Source organism: Indicator indicator, chromosome 1 (assembly GCF_027791375.1).
Source record: "Indicator indicator isolate 239-I01 chromosome 1, UM_Iind_1.1, whole genome shotgun sequence".
Taxonomy (NCBI): Eukaryota; Metazoa; Chordata; class Aves; order Piciformes; family Indicatoridae; genus Indicator; species Indicator indicator.
The window spans coordinates 44,725,893-44,753,042 of record NC_072010.1 but is presented as its reverse complement, the minus strand read 5'-3'; the positions used below and the strand labels follow the sequence as shown (position 1 = coordinate 44,753,042).

The 27,150-nt window shown below is 35.4% G+C and overlaps 1 protein-coding gene across 1 annotated transcript in view; it reads right to left on the bottom strand.

The window, feature by feature from the left end:
• PIBF1 (progesterone immunomodulatory binding factor 1) overlaps nucleotides 1–27,150 on the bottom strand; it is a 124,415-nt gene that overhangs the window by 22,185 nt on the left and 75,080 nt on the right. Inside the window, exons 10-14 of the mRNA XM_054385371.1 lie at nucleotides 23,036–23,201; nucleotides 17,954–18,104; nucleotides 13,962–14,052; nucleotides 9,341–9,443; nucleotides 5,339–5,469 (exon numbers count right to left, since the gene is read on the bottom strand). Of these exons, the coding sequence (XP_054241346.1) occupies nucleotides 5,339–5,469; nucleotides 9,341–9,443; nucleotides 13,962–14,052; nucleotides 17,954–18,104; nucleotides 23,036–23,201 (642 nt within the window). The remainder of the gene's footprint in view (nucleotides 1–5,338; nucleotides 5,470–9,340; nucleotides 9,444–13,961; nucleotides 14,053–17,953; nucleotides 18,105–23,035; nucleotides 23,202–27,150) is intronic.

Here is a 27,150-nt window from a genome sequence, read left to right as displayed (position 1 = left end):
TTACTCAGGATCTAAAGCCCAGGTAGCTTGGATATTAAATGTAAGACATTTTCAGGTCTGTAGAATGAAGACAAATATTTCCCAGTCTCAGACTTTTTTAAAGACTTCTGAATTTAGGCAATGAAGCTATCTTTTAAACCTCTAGTCTAAATATACTATCTCCTTTCTTGTTCATAAGCTTCTATTGTTAGATGCTCTGGATAATATGGTTATGCTGCACGCACTAAATAAACATAGGTTTACATATTACTGTTTTTTATTATTATTTCCATTCAGTTTGAAAAAATATAGGTTTCTTTTTCAGTGAACTGTGTACCAAATGCTATAAGAAATAAGGATTGTGCCTTTATGTTAATTTCACACTATGTCATGAAGAAATTGAAAACTGAAGTTCAGTCTTGACGGGTTTTGTTTTGCATGTTATGTTCATATGCAAATATTATCATAAAAAAAATCAAACACAGAAATTATATATGTGGAGGTTTTGCACATAAAACTGAATATATAACACAGGCATATAGTGCAGCTATCCCTTCTCTGTAAATTACAGACAAATAGCTCAGAGCAGACAGCTAATTTCTGAAGTCCAAGTCAAATTTTCTTTTTAAGTCATGTAGTTAGAGAGGCAGGTATGAAAAATCCTGCCAGTAAAAGTTCTTTAGAAGAGAGAATAAATGAATAATTTGTGATCTGTCATTGTGCGATTAAGTAACCACAAATCATATTTTCAAAGGCATTTAGGAAAGTATTGCTTAATGATTTTAATTGGAGTGCTTCAGGTTCCTTGAAGAACTCATCTTTGTTGTGTTCAAATGGAAAAGAAATTATTTTCTCAAATTGTAAAAATAAACCCAAAAAACTCTTAAAAGTTGTAATGTGTGTCAGAAAATGTTTATTTGTACGGAAAAAAAATATATATATTTCTCCAAATTTTGTTTGGAACACTTCTCGGATAAACAGCAGTAGTGTTGGAATAGCCTCACTGCCCATTCCGTGATGGGAAAAACTCAGCTAACACTGTATGCTGAGCTTTATAATATTTGGATGGCAATTAGAGAACCCAAAATGTTTAGGTAAGGAACATTTAAGTACATAGCTTCTTACTGAGCAAAATCCTTGTACTGCTTCTAGATTTGCCACACAGTTAGGCTTTTGAGCAGTGCTTTTGGGTAAGTGAACCACTTTTAAAACCAGCCACTGGTACAGAGAAATTTGAGTAACTGCATTTAAAATAAATACCCTCTCTTTATGAATGAAGTTCTGTTGAATGTCTCCAGTTATTTATAACCCTAGATGTTTTTAGCAGAAAACTATGTACAACTACAATTACTTCACTACACACATAAGAATGAAATTCAGAGATTTGTTTTGCCACAGCATGACATAGTTACAAGGCATTTCTTTTCAAGAGGAGTGCTAAATGGGATGTTTTCATTTCTGGTTAAAGAAGTGTATGCTAGAGAATGTTCTTTATAGTAGAAAGGAGTCATCCTCATACACACCACTGCTCTTATTAACCATCGCTATTTACTTTTAGTAAGGAGAGAGCTATCTGGACTAACATAAATGAGGAGTTACTTAATAGAATATTTTGAGATATATGGACTACCTATAAATTCACCCTACAGATGCCCTGTCACTCAAACCCAGAGGTTTTGTATCCAAAACATATCTGCAGGTGCATGGCTAAGTGCACAAAGTGTTCTGCTGCCAGGGCCACCTCGATTCTGTCCACAGCCAAGTGCCAGCACAGACTGTGGCCTGCCTTGGAGAATTTCCATGTGTTGGGAAGGAGAGTGGTAGAGAACATACATGTGGGCCACAGCTGACAGAACTTTGATTACCCTTAAACAACCTCTCCTTTTATTTTTGAATAGTAATACACTGTGCCTTCACACTTGAATCTAAGCAGTCATGTAGCACACCTGTAATAACCTGGAGGTCACACAGAATCACTGAATGTTAGGGGTTTGAAGGGACTTCCACAGATCATCAGCCCCACTCCTCTTTTAGCAATAGCTGGTGTCAGAAAAGACACTTTCAGAGAATGATGCAGTGTGAGGAATCGAAGAACCACATCATAAGTCACTTTTGGCCAATTTGAGAAAAAACAGTAAAACTATGGCACAACACCACCCACAGCCCAGACTGTGGAGATTGCTGTCACAGATAGCCTCTTATGCTGATTTCATCAAGACTATTTCATCACAGAATCGAAACCACATCAGCATCAAACAACAGCCTTTTCAGCAGACAAGGAAATACAAAGCACTGCAGGTTGCTGCAAAACATTTCTAAGGTTGCAAGAAAGTACTGACTCATCATCTTGGGAAATCTGCTGGATCCTAATCACCCTAGGAGTATGTTCTAAAAAAGATTATTGGCCGTCATCACTGTCCACAGAAGCCAGTTATGGATTAAGCCTAAAAAAAGTAAATTCATTAGCAAATTATCCCCTTTCAACCTAAGTAAGGGGTGACAGAGAACACTGGCACTGATAACACAGATGCGACTGCTCCATGATTTACATAATGCAGAACCTACTTTCTTGATGAACAGATGAGATAAAAACTTTACACAGGAAGTTCATTCCTCCACCATAGATTCTGCACACTTAATACAATGGAAGGAAAAACACAATTAAGCATAGGGCAGCTGTGAGGATAAAGCTAAGTAGTCAGTGTCGATTGTCAGGGTGCAGGCATATTAACATTATGTTAATTTATCTACAATCTGGTACTCAAACACGAGATTTAAAAATTAATTGCATTCAAAAAAAGCACTAATATTGTTAAAGGTCTGTCTGAAAACTAAAAATTGAATGTTGTTTTTCTATTAGCTGGTACTTGAGAAATTGCTTTTTAGAAATAAAATTAATGCACATACGGCATGTAAAATTAAAAAAAAAAGTACTTTGTGTAACAGTATCATAAATTAAACCTCAATTTAAAAAGGCTACTGCAGAACTGCAATTTTAACTATTAATTAGAAGTAATGGTTGAAAAAAAACCCATTTGATTTTGAAATGGCTTTACAAATATTTACTTCCTCCCTTAGCTCTGACAGACAGAGAAACCAGGTTTCATATACCATGTTTACTATTTTCACTGTTACTTTTCTAATAGCATCAGCATTATCTGCAGAATGTAGGGCCCTCCTTGAGGAGAACTAATTCTCTGAACTCATTCTCTCAAAAATATTCCACACACAAACCAACAAAATGCTGTTTAATAAAGTAAGAAGGATAGGAATAGTGGTCTAAATCTCTTGATCCAGCAGAGCTTCACTTGGCATATATTTGGTGCGGATTACCATTAATTTACTTAAATCTCATTCTGATTCAGTTCTGAAATAGCTGGGAGCTAGACTGGTCCACAGAGTAATCTGAATTCACCTAAGGGATATTTTAATTTAAAACTGTCATCAGAAGATTCCAAAAGGCTATCCTCATGACCAAAGACTGCTGGAACATAATGGTTCTCTGGTTAGAAATCCCTTCCTCTAACCTTTGTCTCACTTATGGGAAAGCAAAGGACGGATATTATCAATTTTATGCAGGGTTATGATTTCTTCTATGCTTCAGGGAACATCAGCAAATGAGTTAGGATGTTCGTTTTAAATGCGGAGTTGTGATTAGCAAAATTAGGGACTAGTGAGATGTACCAAAAACCTCGAGGTATGAGGCTGCTTTGAGCATTTTCACTGGCTTATGACACTATGGCAAAATTGAGGAAAACCTGTGATAAGGGAACAACAGTTATTTTTAGTTTACAAGGAATATTGGAAAATACAGGGAAACGCTTCTTACAAAAACATTCGATGTGTCAAGTAAGTGTTACTTTTTTGCTACAAAACCATTCAGGATAAAAATATACTTTTGTCAGACCACACTTTCATTTACAGAAGCACAGACTAGTGGTAAGCACACCCCAGCTCGCCACAGTAGAGTACTGCTGGTATGTTTACCATGAATGCTCACACTGTGGTGCAGATGCATTTTCTTCTTTAACCTCAGGCACTTTAAGATGCCAAAAATTCCCTTCATAGTTAATGGAGAGCAACAGGCATCTCTAGTAAATGACTCAGTCCATCCAAAATCTGAAACGCTTTTTGGAGATGCCACTTCCTCCTAAGGAAAGCTGACCAAAGTTTCTAATTTAGGTTCCTTAATTTGTAGGCTATATTTAGGAAGAATATCTGGGCATTCAGCTTATTTGTAATAGCCATAAAATCTCAACAGAATCAATGCTAATAATTATTTCTCATATATTTTAAAGGCATGAAATGCACACTTTCATAAATTACCTCACCTATTTATTCACTTTTGTCCTAGTTTTTGGAAACGTTTTCACTACTATGTGAATAATGAAAGTTATTTTCATGTTACCATAATAAAAAAAAATAATCTGCTAGTGACCAATTCTTTCATGATTATTATCACAAAATGGAAAAGTAAGAACCTGTATAAGGAGGGAAGATTGTGATTTTTTACTTATGGAAAAATAAAACTAATCTTGGAAGTGTTTCTTCTATCAGGTATAGGAAAATATTAAAACATTTGATTTTGTAATAAAAAAGAAAGGATCTAGTCTTACTGAATGAAAGTAAGACCAGTGAGAGATAGCTTGTCAAGAAGTATGAACGATTATTTCAGATTTCTTGGAAAACTGTATTTTTCACCTCATTGCAATTTTATTAATGCTTCAAATTGCTACTGCATATCTTTCCTAAACCAAGATACCACATAAACACCTAAGAGTTAAAATGCTAATTCTTCTGTACTGCAGCAGGACACAGCTATCAACTTCTCTGAAAATCAAGGGGCAGATTATTCTATAGTAGCTTGCTTTGGAACCAGATGTTGAACACAGTTCATAAAGTCGTATGAATGTGGGAATTTGCTCATCAATCAGAGTTCTGACAGATGGACCTAACTCCAAATACAAGTCTCCACTAAAGGAAGCCTGCTCCAGTTATGCCTGATACTGTTTGCTGGTGGACTTGTCTATTATCTTTCTTTTACTTTATTTCTTTATTTTTACATCTGCACATCTGGTGTCCTTTTAGTCTTCTGAACTCTCCCCTACTTTGTGAAAGCTCTTATCAGCTCCAAACTCACTTTAAACCTGACTATCATTGCTGCTTTTTCAAACCTAATGCCTCTTTTTCTGAGAGTGAGTGAAATCACAGATGTTAGATTTCCGGTATAAAGGCTGGACTTAATGATGGAATGTCAACATCTCCTACTTCATGGCCTATAATATAATTCTTTTCCAATGATAAACAAGCAAGTAACTTTACTTTCAGTTTGAAATAAAGAAGCAATGATTTTGATTACCTGTAATCTTTTTCAAGTTGTGTAATACGTTCTTTCTGTAGATTTATTTGAGAATCTCTCTGTTGCACAGTTTCAATGAGGTATTTGTACGGCTGTTGTACTTGACTCAACAAAGAATTTGCTCTGTCAAGCTGCCAAAAAAAAAAGAAAAGGAAGTATTACTACTACAACTTTTGTAATTTATAAAGCACAGTTGCTTCTTTATTATTATTTAATTAATACTAGGCATTATCAATTATTACCAACTGCATAATAACATAACCCTGAAACCTCTTATTTCACAAAAATATATGAATCAAACTATCCCAAATTACTATCTAGTATATTATCATTTCACTTTTCTGTTCTAATTGTATTATATTTTCACTGCAATTATACTGCCACTCTTTACAGTTCCCTAATTTGATTTTTCAAGAGTTTTATCTAACAGCTTCTATTGATGAAAAATATCACTACAGGTTCACCTTATTGACCACAGGCAGTACTCTATTACAATGGAATTTTCAGATCAGAAATTGAATCCTAACAAAACCACGGTAATAATGAAAGAAAACTCCCCTTCCCTTTAATCAATCACTGTGTATGAACAGTGAAATCCAACAGGACGTTTACAAGACTAGTATAAAACAACTGTCTTCACAATGATCTTAAAGTTCTTTTCCAACCAGAATGATTCTAAGATTCTGGTTGTATTCCCTGGACAAATAAGGATCATTAGGTTTAAAAGTCTTGCATGATACAGCTCACATCTTGAGCATTTAAATAAGATCACTCACTAAATTCTGTGCAGAATCAAGATCACACATGAAAACTTAGCAGTTTCAGCAGCTGGAGTACACAGAAGTCAAGAATACCAATTAGATTCTTGGAAAAACAAATCAAAACCTGTAAAACTTAAATACAAACTGGTCAAACAGAATGAATTAAGTGGAAAATGATTAAAGTTTCAAATTACTTTATAAAATTTATCAATAGAGCGAACAATCTGCATTTGCCAAATCAGACTCAGGAGACAGTTGTCCTATTGTTGTTCCACACAAGCAGGGAAAAAACAACCCCCAAACCTCTTCCTACAGAGCTTTCCTAAAATCAGATTTTTCTCCTCATCACAATTTTTAAAACATGAGTGTTTTTCCTTTTTTCTTTGATACCATTATATATTAATTTTATTTCAATTTTACTACTTCCCTCTGTACTCTGCCAAATATGCAAAGAACTTAATAGTTCACATTTACTAAAGAGCAGAACAAAGGAGAAACTTTGCTTGCCCACATTACTGACCTCACTAAAAGGGGAGTTGATTCCATTTCATGTTTTAAAAAGTGACAAAAGAGGCAAACACATTGCACTTCATCAATTTTATGCAAATCCTAAAGTATTATTTAAATACATCCATTCTTTCAGGAAATACCTATTCTAGTCCACAGTGAAATGCCAAGTTTTACTACAGAGAAGTAAAAACATGAGGCAATCATCTTCTTGAAGAAAGTAATAATCCTCAATAAATTGATAACGAATTTAAAAAGCTATTATGTTTCCCAGAGTACAAGCTTTCAAAACCAATCTCTTTCAGGAAGACAGTACAGGACAAACAGGTAATTCCAAGATACAGTGTAGTAATCCAGCACAAAACCTTGAGACTGCCATTACAGGACAAAACTAATCCAAGTGATCTTGTTAGGAATCCTGTTCTTGATAGCCTAAGACTTTCAAAGGATGCTGTCATCACAGTGTGAAGTTCTTCATTGTTCTCATTGATAAGAATTAAAGTACTTCAGTAGGAAAGGACAAGTGAGGTGGTGTAAGCTTGGTTTGATGCTGCTAAGTCATCTGTTAACTTGTTAACTTTATCAGCTAAAAAACATGCTGCTGTTATGAAAATAAGGCTGACCCTTCCTTCTCCATGCTGGTGCTTTGTAGCCTGTTTGATTCTATAAACTTAAAAGAGGTTGCCATTAAATTGTAATAATTGAGTGTTAAATGCGTTTAATGGATCGGTTTTACTAATATACACACACATATATGAATTATTCTTCAGCAGCAGCATTAGTTTTTCTATACTACTCTAATTTCTTTCTGTCTTGATGTATGAGATTTACTTAAGTATTTCTGTGTCATTATTTTAAGTGAGAGATCTCATACCTAGCTACTGAACATATATTGTTTATCTCTGAATGGACACCTTCATTAAGGTGAAGGACTTAAATTATTTTTCAGCTTGACCTGTATTCTCAGAATGAGATGCAAATCTGTTTTTGTTAAAATTTTTTCAATCAAGGCATACAATGTCATGATGAAGGCTTGAAAAAGGCATTCAGCAGCAAGCCAAATGTATCATCTTTCATAAATTTCTGTATTTAGGATATGGATTCTACTGCATACTGACTCAGTATTTGCTTTTGAGGTCACCCAAAGACCGTATTAGCCTTGTAGACAGGTGAGATTCTCTATCCATCAGTTCTGGCACTGTAGCTCAAAACCTCTGCAAAGTTATTTCATTCCAAAGTTTAGATTGGATGCTAAACGTAGTAATTGTTGATCACTACTAGAAAGAAATCTGAAGCAGCATTCAGACCTGAATGCCAGACATGAGTTTAACAGAAAGCAGGTCTTAAAAGATTTTATTTATCCTTAGGAGTCTGATAGTAATAGGCTTAGTATCTGTGTGTTAACTATCTGCAAGATACTGAGCTTTGTACTGGATGCTATTCTGATTTAAATTATACAGTTATATGATAGATTATCAAGAAAGGGCTACACCATATCTCATGGGGGAATAAACATGAGGTGAAGACGTTCTAGTGGAATTTTGCATGAATTTGAACTAAGTTCACTCACTGAATTTTTAATCAGTGATCTAGAAGCAAATATAAAACCACTGTGGGTAAGGAGAAACGTATTGAAGTGGAAACCAGAGAGATTTAAGTGGGAAATAAAGCACAGATTTTATTAACAATAGCAAAAGAATACTGATAGAAAAAAATTCTGAAAAATAACATTGGGTTCACAAATCTCTTGATGTCATCAAGAAGATTTGAAAGACATGTTTTAGTCAAATGCAAATTATAGCATATACCTAAGAAAAACCCACAATAAATTGTGTATTGGTTAAAAAAAAACCCATACAACATCATTGTTCACGTACCTTTCATTATAATAATATATATATACACACACTTATAAAATACATGGAAGTTTTAAAATATGTAGAAAATGCAAGTATTTACACTGTGAAACACTTGGGTGTTATCCTAATTTATAGTGAACATGGCTTTAAAAATCAAACTATTAACTGCGTTCCTAAAACTGTCAGTCTAGAATTTCATGTGGTGGCAATATTGAATAGAAAACCTGGATGTTCTTTGGTTCCTAAGAAACCTAGAAGACAGTCTTAAAAAGATTTTTCAAAAATTAGCTTGTCCTAATTCTGGAATGAATTTTATTTAGTCTTTGTTCTCCATGCCAACACAATATCTGATTCCAGGTGTAGTATAGAGAATTTTAAAAGATCATGAAATTAAACTCCTTGTAACAGAGTGAAAAAGAAAAAAAATTGTCTTTTTAAAGAAAAAAGCAGCTTATATTAAATATTCCCTAGATTTGCATGCTCCAAAGACTGAAGAAAAGAATTTACAGTGACTTTAAGATTTTAAAAGTGATTTTAAGAGAAAAGCTGTGTAAAATGTAACAAGGTATTCATTGAAAAAAAACCAAACAGAACAAACAAGTTTGGCTAGCTGGTCTGTTCAGAAATCAAAATGTTTTCTGTCTGGCTTACATTCTTGTTTAGCCTGTAAAGTAATCCCTCTTCTGATCTTCATTTCAAAATACAATATAAAGTTCTTTGAAAATGTTTGACATAGAGTTTTCGTTAATTATGAGGCCATCTTTTGACATCAAATGGATAATAAACACTGTTTAGAAAATATTTCATTTTATGAACAGCTGTTCTGCAATGTTTATAGTCTCTGCAGATTTGATTTTTTTGTAGCAGTAATTTACCTCTTGTGAAATCTGTGTTACTTGTTCCTTCTGATGTTCCAGATCTTTTACAAGCAACGAGTTTTGCTTTTCTAGCTGCAGTAACCTCCTTGCTAAGTGAACACTGTGCCAATAAAAAGCAAGATCAAGTTGAAGTTTTTCCAAAATATGCAAAAGAAATTCTCACATTTATACTTCAGAACTTGATTGCCTTAATTTTTCACCAACATTTAAATACAAATATATATAAACTACACAGTGAAACATGCAGAATAGTTGAAATCAGAAAAACAACGAAAATGTTACAAAATTTAACAGCACTGAAATAGTATTGCCACAGTTATGCCATTGTAGTATTTTTTTAGAAATCAATTATCTATGTAATTTGTACAATACTATACAGTTGCAGTAACCATGTTAAAATGTTTCAACGAATTATGAATATTTACTTTTTAGCAACTTTAGGGATCTGTAACTGGCTTCTCTTTAAACATTTTTTTTATAAAAGCATATATATACATTTTGTAGTGGTATATTGAAAAATGTGGTATTTTAGCATTTTCAAAACAGTTGGAATTGTTTTATCTGACATCTGATATGCTACATAATTAAATATTATTGCCACCTTAAAAGAATAAGCTCTTAAGCAGATCCACAAATTAACTTAGAAGTGAAAAGAAAGGACTACTGAGTTACTTAAACACCCTAGTTAAAAAAATAGATCCTCAACCTCTTTCATGTTTCATGTCTAAAATCAAAAGAGTTTATCATCAATAAGCAGCAATGGGAAGACTCAATATACAAAGCCTACTTCCAGATATCTGACTTGGTCTTTCAAACTGTTTAGATCTATCCAAAACAGTCTGTATAGCTTGACTATATTCCATCAAAATGGATTCCTGGATGGTGAACTGAAATGCACTCCAAACTCTGTTGACATACTGATTAGAACGGAATTGGTTACAGTGGGAAGTTAGATGCCAAGTCTCTCCATTAAACCTAGGATTAGATGTCTAGGTGTATGTATCCTGGAATTAATACTCCCATCTTGCTTTTTCAGGATTCAGCAGCCTGGTGGCTTATTAGCAAAGTTGTATCTAGAGAATTTATCGTTGTACCCCTCTGCATTTAGTTTCTTTGGTCACCAGTCTGTTTCACAATATGAGAAAGGAAATTCACAGCTCTAAATTGAGGGCTAATACCAACTTCCAGTGTGCCTAAACCACTGGACTAATGGCTCCCCACAACAATCTGGCATTTTTCAAAAACCTGTACATTGAAGAAAGGGAGAAGTAGCTCCAGATCTTAGACTCTCAATGCATATCGTCCATAAACTGAAGATGTAAGACTGTTAGTCTCCAAATAATGGATAGTGAAGTGTTATCCAGTCCTTGACCACGATACCGAATCTGTAAGAGTGTAAGTGGTCTAAAGGAAACCAATTGGGAAATTATATTTACCCTTAAAGTGAGGCTTAGAATGTGTAAAGCTAGATAAGTACAAATTTTCTCTGAAAAATTAACCAGTCATAATCTCCACCTTTTCCTCAGTAAGAAGGAATACACTTCTAAGATTTGGCAGAATATTCTTTACCTGTGTCATGAGCCTATACTTTCGCACAGACAATCTTTTCACTTTCACATTTTATGAGAGGAATTACCTGAAACTCTCAACAGTATTTACTGAGAGGCTGATTCTCACAGTTCCTAGGACAAGGAGCTTTAGGCTGTGCAAGCAATAACTGAGGAAAAGAGAAAATAATTCTCCAAACCAGTTACTTGGATTTTTATTTAGGAGAAGCAAGATGAGTGTTAAGTTCCCATCTAGTACAAAACAGAAATGAACCCCTTCTTTGACTAGTTAGGGATCTTACACATTATTTATTACAGTGCAAGGGGAAACTTCCCATGGCAAATTTGGGAATGTAGCCCATCGTAATTTTCCAAGCTACAACTGCTTAGTGAACTTAACCTGGATTTCCAAGTATTTAAGGATACACACAAGTACATCTTTCAAGTATGCTTGCCAGTATATTTTTAAACTAGTTTAAAGCAAAGGAAGAAAGGGATTGATCTGCAAAGACATTCTGGTAAACCTGATTCCAACTACACTAGAAAAATTATGCAGTGCTCAATAATGTGATAGTTTCTTGCTAGCAAACCACCAAAGTGTTCATTAACACTAGTTCCTAGGCATAGCTGGACAGTTATCATGGGTAAGCAATCCCTGCCAATAGGTAGTTCACATGAAGGAAACCTGTACTGAGAGTTCAGTTTAATGACAGCAGTCATTAAACATGCCATTCAGTCTCAATGCTTCAGAATGTTCCCAGGCATGCTTAATTTACTACTAGGGGTGCACGGTGCCTATGTCCAAAGTAACGGAACAGTTCTTTCCGGCAAGTAGGCAAAGCAGCGCATGCCAGCAAGTTATAAGAGGATCTCATATGTCTGGAATTAAAAAGCAGGTAGTGGACTCAAAAAAAAGAAGATTATTCACATCTGCAATAGAGTCTCTTCCCTTAAACAGTCTCAGAGAGCAGAACATTTATCTGTGTTTCTTTAATGACTCTTAGCATAGAAGTTGGTGTCACAGAGATTTTGCTTTAAAGCTTAGGCAGCCAAAGGTGTGACAAATTTTCTGCATGACAGTTATCCTTGAGTCTGAACAGCAGCAGATAAACCATACAGATTTTTACAGCTTTTTAAATCTTCTTATTTTAGAAGATAAAGAAAATATATGAAGTCTCTGATACCATTATGAGGAATTAAATCAGCCTCATCTGTCAATGTTTTTTGGAACAAGAGAAGTATATGAGACATTTCAACAGAGCCAAGCACATCTGAAATCCTGGCTTATTGATCATCAGATTCACCGGTCAAAGGTGATTTAGCCAAATTGATTTAGATGTAAATAATCTAAACTGAATTCAAAAAGGTGGAGAAAATAAAGGATTGAAGTTGAAACTGAAAAAAGTTTATGAGGAAGAGGGAAGGAATTAAGTTTTAGAAAATGATGCTACAGAACTTTCAGCAGTCTCCACAACCAGACATACAACAGGGTTATGAAGTTGCTTCCTTCTCTCCCTTTTTAAATTTTATTTTTTTTTAATTTTATGCAATATAAAAAGAAACATTACAAGGAAACAGTATGAAGAGGCTTAAAAAATGTGAAAGAAAATGAAGCTATGCCAAAGCATTACATAAAATCTTCATGATTTGTGTCAGCAATATGTAACTCAGTGCATAATAGGTACAACCTGATTGGCAATCATATTGATAACACTTGAAAAACAAATAAAAAGGACAGAAGAAATACACGGCCCTATAAACCTTTGTAGCATCATTTGCCCTTAATTCACGTCAGTAACTTCAGAAGGTAAGTATTTTTTGCCATGGACAAAGTGGGGGTTAAGCGGACAAAATGAACTAATTGAACAGTAAAAACCTGCTATACATGACAGAAACTTGCACTTTCAGCTCCTGAATGCTAGAAATGTACACTGTGAGGTGACAGTATATGTTCACTGGGCCTTTATACTCTTGTTTGTTCACCAACAATGGTGGAGTTCCTCATTGTGGTAGACAACAGCCCAGTGAAAGCCTATCACGAACACAAATTAGGTATTTGAATTCCATGTATTTGAGCAAATTGTAGGCATACTCAAAGTGCAAGGAGTTAATGTAATCCTGGGAGAATCACCATCCTAATTGTGGTGTCTATTCTGCTAGGACAAAGACAAGATTCTGGACACACACAACAAAATCACATTATTTTGACCTGACATTGTGAAAGAATGTGGAATAGAGAAAATAAAAACTTATCTGGAGAAGCTCTTGAACACTTGGATTTGCTCTGAGCATGGTGCTGGACCCTGCTGCTTTCAGGTGTTCCTATTCTAATCTAAATCATTTCACTATTCCATGATTCCAGTCTTAGGTTATGCTTACTTTTTGTACTATCTATACACGCTTTGAAAAATAGCAAAAGTTTTGTTGTTATAGCTTAAAAATATTATAAATAAATCCACATTACCTATAGTTCACAATGAGTTGTAGCTTTCATGCTTACAATGATATATCTGAAGGGCACTACTATTTCTTAAAGACAGTGAATAATAAATTGTTTAAAAAATACTGTGAACAAGAGGTTTGTTACTTAGCCTACATATCATTTTTTTATTTATTGATCAAATGGTACCACAGCAACTTAAGAAATATAACTGGAAGTAGACTCTGTATTAGTAAAGATGAAATAGTGATGCTCTGAAACATTGATCATCTTAATTTCCTCACAGAAGTGTTTTTCTTATGATTACATACAATCATTTTTAGGGTATTGAAAATTTATTTCCTATTACATAAATGTAAACAATGTAACTATTTTTACAGCTGATTAGTTTTACACAATTAAAATTAATCTTTTTGTAAAACAATGAAAAAGATCATACAATGACTTAGAAAAACATGCATATGTTCACTTACATGCATCAATCACATTAACAGGTCCTAGTCTTCATTCTATTCCTACTTAAGTCATTAAAAATCTCTTTATGTTAATCAAACTGGCTGGATTCTAAGACAAAAACTAATTCACATAATTACTTTATCTTCAAAAGTAAATTCAGGAGGCACTTTTATACCTTTGCTTTAGTCGTCTTTTGGCTGTTGTAGGAACATTAGCACCATAACCGTATGAGAAGAGAACTCTTTCAGCTTCAGCTTCATCTTCCACTGAAAAAAGTAGAGAAAGGTACTGCTGAAGGATATAATTACAGACCAAGAATGTACAAACTTCTAATCAATTTTATGTGTAATCCTACACCTGCTTAAACATTTTCCTTGAAGCTAGATTTTCACCTGGTGTAACATTCTGGGCTTGAGTGGAACTATTTTGTTCACAATTAGCTTTAATACAGTGCCACACATTAATTTATTACAACAGTGGCAGGCTTTTAATTTTTCTGATTAGCATCAGATTTATGCAATATGAAAGTAAAGTGAAATAGTTCAGAGTCCTTGCTTATTCATATTATTGGTATAATCACAAGCACACACAAATAGTGTAATTCAGCAGTACAGGGTTTTTTTCATACAGAATTCATTTTCTGTGCATACATGAGGAAGTAGAGATAGACAAAATTAGGGGGGGAGTTAAGCCAACTGGATATAAACAAGACCAGAAAGGACACATCTAGGGTCGCTGAGGGAGTGATCTCTCTGTGAGGCTGCTCACTGCCATTTTTGAAAGACTATGTGGTTAGAAACATCTTTCTTTTAACCTGGGGAAAATAAACATCATAACAATTGTCAGACAAGGGCAAAAAGGCTATTCTTATCTTTATACAAAAAAAACCTCAAAATCTCTATCTCCATACATGACTTATTTCTGAAAACTTATTTCTAAGGATTTAAATACATTGGAATTGCTTTGGAAAGAAATCTCAACAGCAACAAGAACAACACATGTACAGATTTTAACATTTCAGCTCACGGAATTCAGGTTTCCTTTTTCCTGTATGATAAAGTGGGACAGAAAAAAAAAGTGAAGTGTGTGTGTGTGAGATAGGCAGGGGCAGAAAGAAAAAGACAGAGAGGAGGAGTAATGGAGAACAAAGAGTAAAGCGGGAGCAGCAGGGGTGTGAAAGAGTGAGGGGCACAAGTGTACAGCAGCCCAGGCACCATACAACAGCTTTGATGAATCAAGCAGTTGGGAACAGGAGAAAAATTTTGGAAATTATGTGACTATCCTATTTGACTCACCTTTCCTAATGCTCAAGCACCTCAAAATCAGAAATACCTTCTCCTTTGCATTTTAATACTAGTTTAAACAAGAATTTTAAAAATATGTTCAGAAAGAGAAAAGTCTCTAGAAGAGCACTTGTGATAAGTCATAAATCTAGTTACAAAGAAAACCAGCACAGAAATTCCAGTAAGTATGATAGAAAAAGCTTTCTAATGTGGCAGTACAAAGGCCCTGGAACTTCAGAATTTTAAGGCTGTCTTAGTTATGACAGGGAATTCTTCAGTGCATTAAATATTTCTGGTTCAGAAAACCATAAAGAATGATTTAGCCTGCCCTAGTCATAACCCTTCTTTTTAGTTATGAATTTACTGTTGTATGTCTCACAAAAAATTCAGTATGATCCTGCCCTACAAATTCCTGTCACTAGTGTCCATGTGAAGAAAAAAAAAATTGAAATATAGGTATCAAGCCAAAGTCATGTTCCATATCAGTTTGTGCTCTTCTTCTTTTATCTCTTTCCAGGCTTTTCACTTGATTTTGTGGTGTAAAATGCACATTTTACAAGTTAGGCGACAGTTATTAATGACATTTTTTTACATTATTAAGCTAAAAACCTGCCACTGTAAAGATATCAAAAGGCTTTTTTTTTTTGTTAAAAAGATACTAATCAATGGAAGCAATAATAATCACACAAGTAGACTACAACAAAAATATCCCCAAATTAAGATTTCACCCTGAAGAGACAAATGCCAAGAAAGCCTACTATTATTATTCATGTGGAAACCACTCAGATCATCTAAGGAGTGGCTACATAAGTTCTTGATGGTTTCCTGAACAGGCTGTTTCATGTTATTTCAGTATTAATAAAATGAGGCAAAATGATGAGGGAATAACAGTCACAATTCAGTGATCTCTTCCACATGCACATTCTCCAAAGGAAAAAATAGAAAGCTTATATGATTATATGACTAAAACCACCTCATGTGCAAATACACTGTTTATTAAAAAGTCCAGATAACCCAATCCCCAATAGTACCTCCAAATATTGTAAAACAGAAGAGGCTTCATAACTGAAGGATAAGAAAAAAAACATTGAACAGCACTGAATTATAAAGCAGTGACCACAGGACTGAAGGATATCTTATTCTCACTGAAGTCCTTAGAATGTTGACTTCCACACAATGCTTCAGTCTAAATAACATTCTCTGAAAGACAGACTGCAACATTTACAGAATACACTGAATTTGAAAAATAATTTCCTTTCTTTCAACTATTTTTCTATCTTTACTGATTTATGACATGTAAATACCAGGGCACAATTTGAGAAACAAGAGGAAGTATGTTTCCTTCAAAGTGTTTTTAAAACAAGAAATGTCTTCTACTTTTTCTCAGATCACCTTGGTGCTGGAATTCAGTCTTATTTAGTATTAATACCAACTTCCATTATCAATTATGATATAATAATAGTAAGAAAAAACAATTCTAGGAATTAAATAGAAAGTATATTGAAATAATATTGAACTATAGCTCCCTTTTTTAATCCCATAAAATCAGAAAATAAATTATTTGCATTTTACCAGAACAGTTCATTTAGAAATTTTAATTCCTTTAAATCACATTCTATAGCACAGAATATTAACTGTAATTAAAATACATAATAAGAAGTTAAGAATGCTTTTGTTCTGTAAAAAACTTTACTGCCATCCCAAGAAGCATAAGGAAATGTCAATCTGTGTAAACAAAAAACACCATCCTGAACTCTTTTCCATGGAAAAAATAAAGTAAGGTCCAAAACTTATGCATTAATACATAAATACTCTTTAGGCAAGTTGATATATCTACACACATTACTGACTAAAACATAAGCATGTATATAGCAAACATGCTTATAGTCAGACTGGAACCTTTGATTATCCATGTCATTCTAAGAAGTTCAAGCTGTAGTGTATAACAATTAATAAAGTGTGTATAGTCTAATTACTAAAGACACACAAAAATCACTGCATCCCAGTAATATGTACTTTGCTGTATACTATTGTTTGTATATCAAGCTTATGCAATGATCTTCTACCGGGAAAACATTACTTATAAATTGTGATTGTTTTTTGGAGGAGTGAAGAAATAGAAAAAGGACAAGAAGACTCTACAAATTAGTTTGAAGTCTTAAAACATCCTGGTTTGTTTACACACAGGCTAAAAGACGTCAAGATTAGAGTCTTAGTTTTAATTAGAAATTATTTGCCCTGTGGATTTGTTTAGGCTGAGAATCAAATCAATAAAGATTTCACAGGAATTTTTCTGTGTTGGAGAGCATAATGTTATTTTTGCCATCCAGAGACAGAAATTTTCAAATGTAATCAGGCCTGAATTTAATCCAGGTTTTAGTACTTGGAAGAGTCTGATCTGCCAGAAGCAACTACTTAATGTCTAATCATTACTAATTCAACACAAGGAAGGGCTTTCCCCCTCATAATTAATGCAAAAACATCACACTAATCACTGTACTGTGTTGTGAAACTTAAAATTGTCTGTCAACAAAGATGGTTTCCCAGTATTCAGAATATACCTAAATAGAAAAATCATAAAATGTGTAACTAATTATAATGGATTATTAGAAAAAGGAAAAGATAAATGAAGCAAAAAACCACTGAGATGATTTTTAATATCTGTATGTCTAGGTTCATGTTTATCTGATACATATTTACAAATACATTTAGAAACCTGACATTAATATTTTCTATCAAAGTAATTACTGCATCTTACTTGTCAGGCACAAGGAGAGAGAATGACAGGCACTGTAATATTTTCCAAACACTCTGAGAAGGAAGACATCTTGTCATAATTCCCAGCAACGCCTACGGATACAATAGAATTTGTGGCAGAACTTACTTTCTGCTGTCTGCAATATTATCTCATCAAGCTCTTTCTCAAGTTTTTCGTAAGTATCTAGCCTTGCTTGCAACTCAGAATTCTGTGTTTGAAGTTCAGTGATGCGCATTTCACTAGAAGACTGAAGACTATAAAATTCCTTCGTAAGCACCTGTGAGAATGGATAAAGGAAATATCAGGGATTCAGCATTACAGCTATTTATGAAAGAGGCAAAATATAATACATGTGAAATGCTTAGCAGTATGATACTAAATACTTGATGTAACTTTTGCACAGGAAAGATTAAAAAACTTTTAAAACCCAGGTTTTTTTTCAGCTATATTCTCTTGCACAGATTACACTCTCATGTCCTATCGCTTATGTCTATCCCCTCAGACCTTAGTAATTCTAAGACTCTCTCAAAAAGCTACAAAAATTTTAAAGGAGAGTTAGGTAAAAGCAAGGTAACAGATGAAACAATTAATACATAGCAGTTAAAACAGTGTAAATGCATTTACATTTGTTGTTTTAACTGGATTTAGATTTTAGTAACCAATTAAAAAAAACAGTAAATGCATGAATATCAAAATTTGGTATTTAAGATATAACAGATTCTTGTTTTTTACTTAATACTATTAATATTCAGGACCAAGGTAATTTAACCCACTAAGCTTAAAGAAAAAAGCTTATATTGAAAAGTAAAATTTATGAAGGTCTGTATAAGAACTAAAGCTTGATACAGTGTTGGAAAATATAAAACAACTCTGATAACATAAAGAATATAAAAACAACTATCATAAAAAAATCCTGGGTAAGTATCACTCTACATGCTTTGCAGAAAAAAATCTTGCCAAAATGAAGTAATCAAGTAATACTGTAGCTAAATTTAATGCTAAGTTCCCAAATAAAATACCAAACATTCAGGATGAAAAATGAATATAAATCTTAAGATACAGAAATGCATGTATAGTGAATACAGCAGTAATACCAGATCCATTGCCAGTGGCATGAAAGAATGCACAATGCTTAGAGAAAACAAGCCACTGGAATATAAAAAGATTGGTCCAGTGTGTGTCATAGGTTGAGTTTTAAGTTTGCTGCTATTCATACCATCCTGCCTCATGTCAGTTTCAAAAATGAAAGTGCTGTCTGGAGCAAAACATTATGGGACTTGAAGTTCAGATTAATACGGGAGGCTTCCTGTTCTGGCTGCTGGTTTTGGGTTCTGGTTTGTGGCTGTAGGCTCTTCCTCTGAGATGGCAGCAGGAGGAGAAGGGATGGGGGAGAAGCTTGGATTTTTAGCTCATGTCATAGTTTTAGGGAGCGGTCAGATGCTCTTTACCCCTCCCCAAAGGAGTAAAAGAAAACGCTCCACACAGGATTGGAAAGAACTGGAAATTTAAATGGGAGTACTATTCACAACTATATATGACAATACAAAAACATACAAAAATACCCAACAATTCATATTCAGCCCTGGTCTACCTCTCCAGCCTGGGCTTCTCCAAAACCTCACTAGGCAATGACCTTCTAAAACCTCCCCCCCCGAACCAGGCCTCAATACCCCGAGGCCTCCAAGCCCCTCCCATACCTCCCTACCCAGGCACAAATGACCCAGCAAGAAAATCAGCTTGCCTGCACCAAGCCCCACTCCCCTGCAAATACCAAAGAGTCCATGCCTGATGGAAGAAGAGAGGAAGGAAAAGGGCAGAAACTGACTATGCAGACAGTTTATATTGGGAAGGGAGATGCAGGCTGATGGGAATGAAATAACAGAAGATTACACTTTCCGGTCTACCTTCTTGCACCTCTCTGGTACTTGGAGGGCTTTCCACTCCATGATTAAGACATCCAAGTTCTTAAACCTGCAACAGATCGCTTGCTTCTGCCTGCTGCTTGCTGCTTTCTGCTGTGCTTTTTCTGCAAAAAGCCTAAGGTAATTCTGTATTTGTATTATGATTATCTGACTTGCTCAGTAAATGGTATACTTATCTCACTTTTTTTTGTCTCACTTTTTTGTGTTTTGTTTTTCCCTCACTTACATGTTGGGGGAACATACAGGTTAATCCATTTGTTTTTGTTTAAACCACAGAAGAATGAATGAATAGGTTAAAAGCTGGCAACAAATAAACCATCTGTTTCCTAGTTTTAGCATGCCTAAGAAGAGAAACTACTCTCCACTTAAATCCAAATAAAAGCAAGAGTTGGTTCACAAAGCAACTGTTGCTGAGCCAGAAGATACTACTGAATACACTATTAATTAGGATCGATATCCTGTAAGAAGAGTAAGAAAAAACCCTTAATATATTGATAAAAGAAAGGAAATTTAAAAATTAAGAATTCAGCCATAAGGAATAAAAAGTAAAAACCTCATACATCAAGTATTTAAATTCTGCAAGAATATTTCTAAATGAGTTTCAAAGCACCTCTCTAAAGAGAAAAGGAAGTGCCAACAGTGTTAGTAGAATTGAATGCCAAATATTCTAGATCACATAAATATCCACAAAGAAAATGGATATATAACTCAAATTTAACTATCTTCTCAAAGTTTAGACATGTCTGTACAACTGAAAATCTGTTTGGCAACCTCAAAATCTAGGAAAACTGGCACTCCCAGTGCTTGTGACCACAATTAACCTCATCAGCCAGATCTGAATGTCCCAAAACAGACAAAACAAGAAGTTACATTTTCTTTAAAACACTCCAGTTCTGTTTCCACTCTATAGTTTTTCATAAACACCCTAGGCAGATTCAGCACTAGAAATGGAGGGACCTGAAGAAAAACATCCTTCTCCAAAACATGAAGGCTGCCATATCGGGCACTTGGAAAAACACCTTTTTATTCTGCCCTGTCCAGTTTGTATCTTGGCGTTTGGTTTAGATACACATTGCCAATCTCGTTTAAATCTCATAAACTGAACTCAGTGATATGATCTGGCAGGGTGGTTGGAACTAGATGATCCTTGAGGTCTCTTCCAACCCTAACAATTCTATAATTCCATGATCTTGGGACTAACTTTTGTTTTAAGGTAAGTTTGCTCTCTGAGTACCAGACATCTTTCTGATACTAAAATAGGTGAACACGATTAGTTTTTGAAAGTACATGTTTGAAAGATAGTAAATTCTAAGCTTGTAAAGGTAAACAGGTCCAAATTATTCAACATTATGTAAACAGGTTCACTGGGTGCAGATTCCCAGGTGCTGGCAGTAGGCAGAGGGACGGGTGGCCTCTGTGAAGGGCAGCCATGGTTGCTCCATGCTGGATTCCACTGGCTCCAGCTGGCTCCAATTGAGCAATCACAGGGGCACAGCTAAGCCCAGAATCCAAGATGGTGGCACTTCATGGAAAACGTATTTAAGAAAGGATAAAAATGATGTATGGCAATAAAGAGTGAGAGGAAAAAAAACTGACAAACATCTTTGCTACAGACACCAAAGTGAGAGGGAGGAGAGAAGGCATTCCAGGTGCCAGAGCAGAAATTCCCTTGCAGCCCCTGGAGAAGATCATGGTGAAGCGGGTTGTCCTCCTGCAGACCACAAAAGACCACACCAGAGCAGATATCTTCACTGCAGCCCACAGAGAACCCCATACTGGAGCAGGATCTGTAACCCGTGGAGTACCCAAGTAGGAACAGAATTTCTCCTGAAGGAAGCTGCAGCCATTGGAGGATCCACATGGGAGCAGAGTAAAAGTGTGCAGAGGAAGGAGTAGCAGAGATGAGCTGTTATGGACTAACGTCAAGCCCTGCTCTGCTGGGGAAGGGGGAGGTCATGGAGTCAGAAATTAAGGAGGGAAATTAAAGTCAGAAGAGAAAAGGATGGGAAAAGATGCTTTAGTTTTTGTCTTTGTTTTGCACCATCCAAATATATTTCAATTTGTAATAAGTGAAATTAGTTTTCCTTAGGTCAAGTCTGTTTGGCCCAGTGGTAAGTGATCTCCCTAACTTTATATTACCCATGAGCTTTTTCAGTTTTATTTGTCTCCCATCAATTTGAGGAGAGGAAGTGAGAAAGTGTCTGAGTGGGTGTCTGGCAACTGGCCAAGATCAACACACCACAATAGGATTAGCAATGTCAGATCTTTTCAAAGCTGTGTACAATATGCTCTCCTTGACTTCTTTAGCTGTTCCAGAATTGCATGTGAATACTGCACACCACATTATTTGACAATGCTATTACACACCCCAGTTTTTCATAATGATTCTGAATTCACCATAACTCTTCCAGTGTAACTGCCTGCCTTCCCTACAATAATCACATAGACTGATATAAGCAGCTTTGCGCTACAAGCATAAATACCTCACTTAAAATTCAACATGTCTTCAACACCTCTCCATGAGAGACTCTCTTACTCTCTTCTCCCTTAAGTCTTGTTTTTCAACGAGCTGGTCAGACTTAATAAGCTTTGCCATTAGATTCTTGTGGTGGGTTGAAATTCCCCCCAACATAAAATTGCTAGACCAGCTCAGTTGAAAGCAAATGAAGCTGTATTTAAAAGCAAAACTACAATCTAAAATATGGAATGCAATTAATATGTACAAAATACATATTTACATGTATTTACAATTTATAAACAACAGAAGAACCCCCCTGGACAAAACCAGGGGGCTACCAACAGCTTCCCCCTCACTGCTCCCTTCCCTCCCCCTTGTACAAGGGACAAGAGAAGAAAGAGAAGAAAAGCAGAGAGTCGCTTGTTAGCACTTAACCACAGAAAGAACACAGCCAAGGTCAGCAAAGCCAGCAGAAACAGTAATTAGTATCTGCCAGAGTGAAGGAAACCAAAAAGAGAGAAAAAGTTAGTGTATACAATTGCCTTTATGTTGGTAATCAGACCAATATGATTATTTAGACCTTATCATTATTTTTCCCTTTTACATCCAATGGTAACTTATTTACATTTTATCACTTTCTGTTCAAGATCCGTGGAAAATTTTCCTAGGCACAGCCTAAAACTGCCACAATTCTGCTTCAGTGACTTTGGTGGAGGTATTACTTCAGCCATGTACGTTCATTGCTACTTTTCCCCATAGCTCTTCCATTTTACATTCTAATTTAAGACAATTAGGTAATGCCCTGTAAAGTGTCTCTATATAACATACCTCCAGTTTTCTCTGATATTTCTCACATTCCATTTGGCATTGTGAAAGATTCTTAGCTGTTTCTTGTTGCATGAGTTGAACATGTTCACATTCAAAGGACTTCAACTTACTTTGGTGAAGAAGTTCAGCTACTTTGCTTTCTGTGCCAAGCTGCATTTGTCTATACCTAAAAGAAAAAAAAAAGGCAGAAAGAAAAAAAAAGGTTTTGATGATTCAAAAATAAACAAACTTAGAATATATACTAGTTCTGTTCATTACAGTTATAAATTTCAAAAATTAATGCAGTATTTCTAAGAGTTTACTAAGTTTTAGTATGGTTATCTATGTAACTATTGTAACCTGTATTTGAAACATCATTAGGAAAATTCATTACTATAACGACAACAAAATACAGTATGTGGAAAACTCAGTCCTTGTTTATTCTCAATATGTGGTTAAGGAACAAGCAAATGACAATGGCCTTACAGTATATCTTTTTAAAAAAATGTTAATCAATATAAATTGTATGCACTGAAGTCTTTCATGGGAAAGATACTAAGGAGATGTTGTCTCCTGTCCTCACCACCACGTTACATGTGATAGGGAGTATTACGCATCAGTGGTTATTAGTGGTACATCCCTCAGGATATGCCTTTGGATATCATGGATTTCAGCTACATTGATTTTTCCCATATCTAAAGATATGAAGAAATATCATAACACAATGTTGTATTAACTTTCACAGACATTCAGAATCACAAAGTGTTAGGGGTTGGAAGGCACCTCCGGAGATAACTGAATCCAAACTCCCTGCCAAAGCAGGACCACCTAGGACAGGTCACACAAATGCACATGCAGGTGGGTTTTGAAAGTTCCCAGAGAAGGAGACTCCACAACCTCTATGGGCAGCCTGTTCCAGTGCTCCAAAGTACATGTAATTCTCAAAAAGCAGAAATGAAGTACATTTTTGAGAATATCCCTACAAAGTAGTTATAGGTGACTGACAATATTCCACTTAGAAGTGGACTTCATTTATTCTACTCGTACTTAACAGGCATTCTGAAAAGAGAGGAGTAAAAAAGTCTGTTGATAAAATACTAAATTACTGGACTATGTAAAATGAGTGTGATGTGAAGAACAGTAGAAAACCTTATGAATCTTAGCATTAAATAACATGAAATTAAAAAAAATATTTACAAAGTAAATCACATACGTGATACATAAAATGATGAACTCCTAGCTGACTGTTTTCATTGACAAGTGATATCTCAGAGTTATCTCAAATCAACCCATAAAAGCTTTGGCTCAGTTTTAAATAATGATCAAAATCAACATTTTTGGAATTACTGTGAAATCAGTAGAGAAAATACAGTAATTACCATGTTACTTTACATTTCATGCTGTTGCCTGTGTACTGAATGCTGACTGCCATTCTAGCACTTCACCTCACAAGGAATGTAAAAGAATTGGTAAAAGCATCAGAGAAGAGTAGTAAGGACTACCTTTGACAACCAGCAACATCATGTGCTTACTCTGTCGCATTGTGTGGAAGAAATTACTCAAACAAGCTAGGACTCTACAGCTTGGAAAAGAGATGGTGTAAGGAAAACAAAGAAATGAGAGGGGTCTATAACAACATCATGAGTGGCACGGAGAATGAGAATAGAAATCAACTGTATTTTCCAGCAAATAAGTGTGAGTGCATCTAGTAAAGCTAACAAATGCAGAATGAAAACAAATGGAAGCAGCTCTTCACACACGAGAGCTGTGAAATTCCTTACTGTAAGATGCTGTGGATGCTAAAAGTTAACACTTGCTCAAGAGGATACTGAAATATCTCAAAGCAGAGCATCCTCTGGCAATTATTAAATGCAAGATGATACTTATCACACAGAACTCACCTAACAACAAATTGTTAGAATACCAGATAAACCTTTACCCTAACCCAGCATGGCTGTTATGTTGGCTGTCATTTGTCAAATAGCAGTTACAACACAATTCCATCCCATTTAGCACCTAAGCTTTAGGTGGGATTCAGAGGGTCTTTAACAAAAACAAGGGGATTACTTCAAGTATTTTCCCTGAGGATTGCAGATGTAGGAATGTTTCTAAGGCACAAAGAGGAAGCAATTTTCACTAGAATTAACTTGAAGAAACAGGTGTCCACTATGATGCTCTTTATAATCACTCTGTGGACATCAATGTATAAGTAAACAATCCAATAGATGAGTTTGCCCCCACAGAGGCTGTGTGAGCAGAGACTGGACGGTCTGCCTCCTGAGCTCACCAGTAAGTCACTTTTTTAAAAGCAATTTGAATTTTCAATAGTATGACATTTTTTCTCAAACAGAGTTAATGCGCTCAAACTGCAAATGTTCTGTGTGGTTATCAACTACTGTTGATAAAATTAACTGCTGTTAATTTTACTTGAGGATGCTTTTCAAGTGTTGATACTTTCAATATTTCATTACTGCTCTCAGACTGCATGTTTCTATTTTTGTTTTACCACACAAAAATAGTTTCAGCACTCATACATTCTCCATACTTTGTACGTGATTGGCTGCAGACATGACACTAAATCTGTTCTGCTATACACATCATTTACAACCATGGGAAGATTGTTTTGCTCCAAAACGAGTAAGTGTTCACACGGATACATGTCATCCAGCCAACTTAGGTACAATGAAACACACAAATGAAATTTATCTATAAGTCGTATTTATTGACTAACAGCAGCAAATGCTTATCTTCTGCTGTTACATGAAATGAATAGCAATGCCCTCCTGGACAGAGAACTTCAGATCTCACATTAGCCTGAGGTTCAATTATCTGTTCTATACAGAGCTTACACACAGGAAACATGCATAAACATAGGCTATGCATACTTCTCTGTACCTACTTTCTAGACTACATAGTTCTCTGATGATTTTGTAGGTCTGCTCAGTCATTATACAGAGCAGGCTAATCAACCCAATCATGAACAGTAACTTCAGAAAAAGACTTTGTACTTTGTTTTGGACTGTCAAAGTAGCTTACATGTGCATGATCTGTTTTGTTCTGGTAAGGTTATGAAGGGTCAGTTTTCTTTTGACCTTACTCTGCTGTTGCGCTTACCAATAATTCCTCCACTGCAGTACCATTCAGAGTCTCTTTGTCAAATTTGCTTTTGCTTGGCCAGATAGTATCTCTGGCTTCTTGGCTACTATTTCAGCACAAGTGTATGTGCACATCTGTATAGAGTCAGGTTAACACAATGTCAAAATACATTCCTTATCTGCCTAGATGGTCTCTAAGGGAAAGCAAAAGAAAACAAAACCGCCCTATGCTTTAATATGGCAATTAAGGAAAAAAATAGTGGAATGCGGGTGTGCAGGATTTTTCTCCATCAAGAAACTTTAGTAAACTTGACATAGTAAAAAGTAGAGTTCTTTTTGTCTCATAGAAGAATAAGGGTTGGGAATGCATAGGAAATTGCAGGTTGAGCTAACGAATATGAAAAAAAAAAAAGATCCCTCTGCCATATGTGAGAATCATCTGGAATGAACTCTGAAGTTATAGAATCAGAGATTGTTTTGGGTTGTTATCAAGCACTAATATCAGGGATTGCCCTGACACAGATGCAAGACTTTGCACTTGGTCATTTTGAACCTCATGAGGTTCACACAGGCCCACTTCTCAGGCTTGTCCAGGCATCCCATCCTTCAAGCATGTCAACTGCACCACTCAGCTTGGTATTGTCTGCAAGCTTGCTGAAGGTGCACTCACTTCCACTGTATATGTCATTGATGAAGATATTAAACAGCACTGGACCCTGTATAGATCCCTGAGGGACACCACTTGTCACCAATCTCCATATAGACATCATGCCATTGACCACTACCCTCTGGGTATAACCATCCAACCAATTCCTCATCCACCAAACAGTTTACCAATCGAATTCATTTCTTTCCAACTTAGAGAGGAGGATGTTGTGGGGAACAGTGTCAAAGACTTTACAGAAGTCCAGACAGATGACATCCATAGCTCATCCTTTGTGCACTAACGTAGTCACTTCATCATAAAAAGCCATTAGGTTGGTCAGGCAGGACTTGGTCTTGGTAAAGCTATGCTGGCTATCTTGAATCATCTTCCTGTCT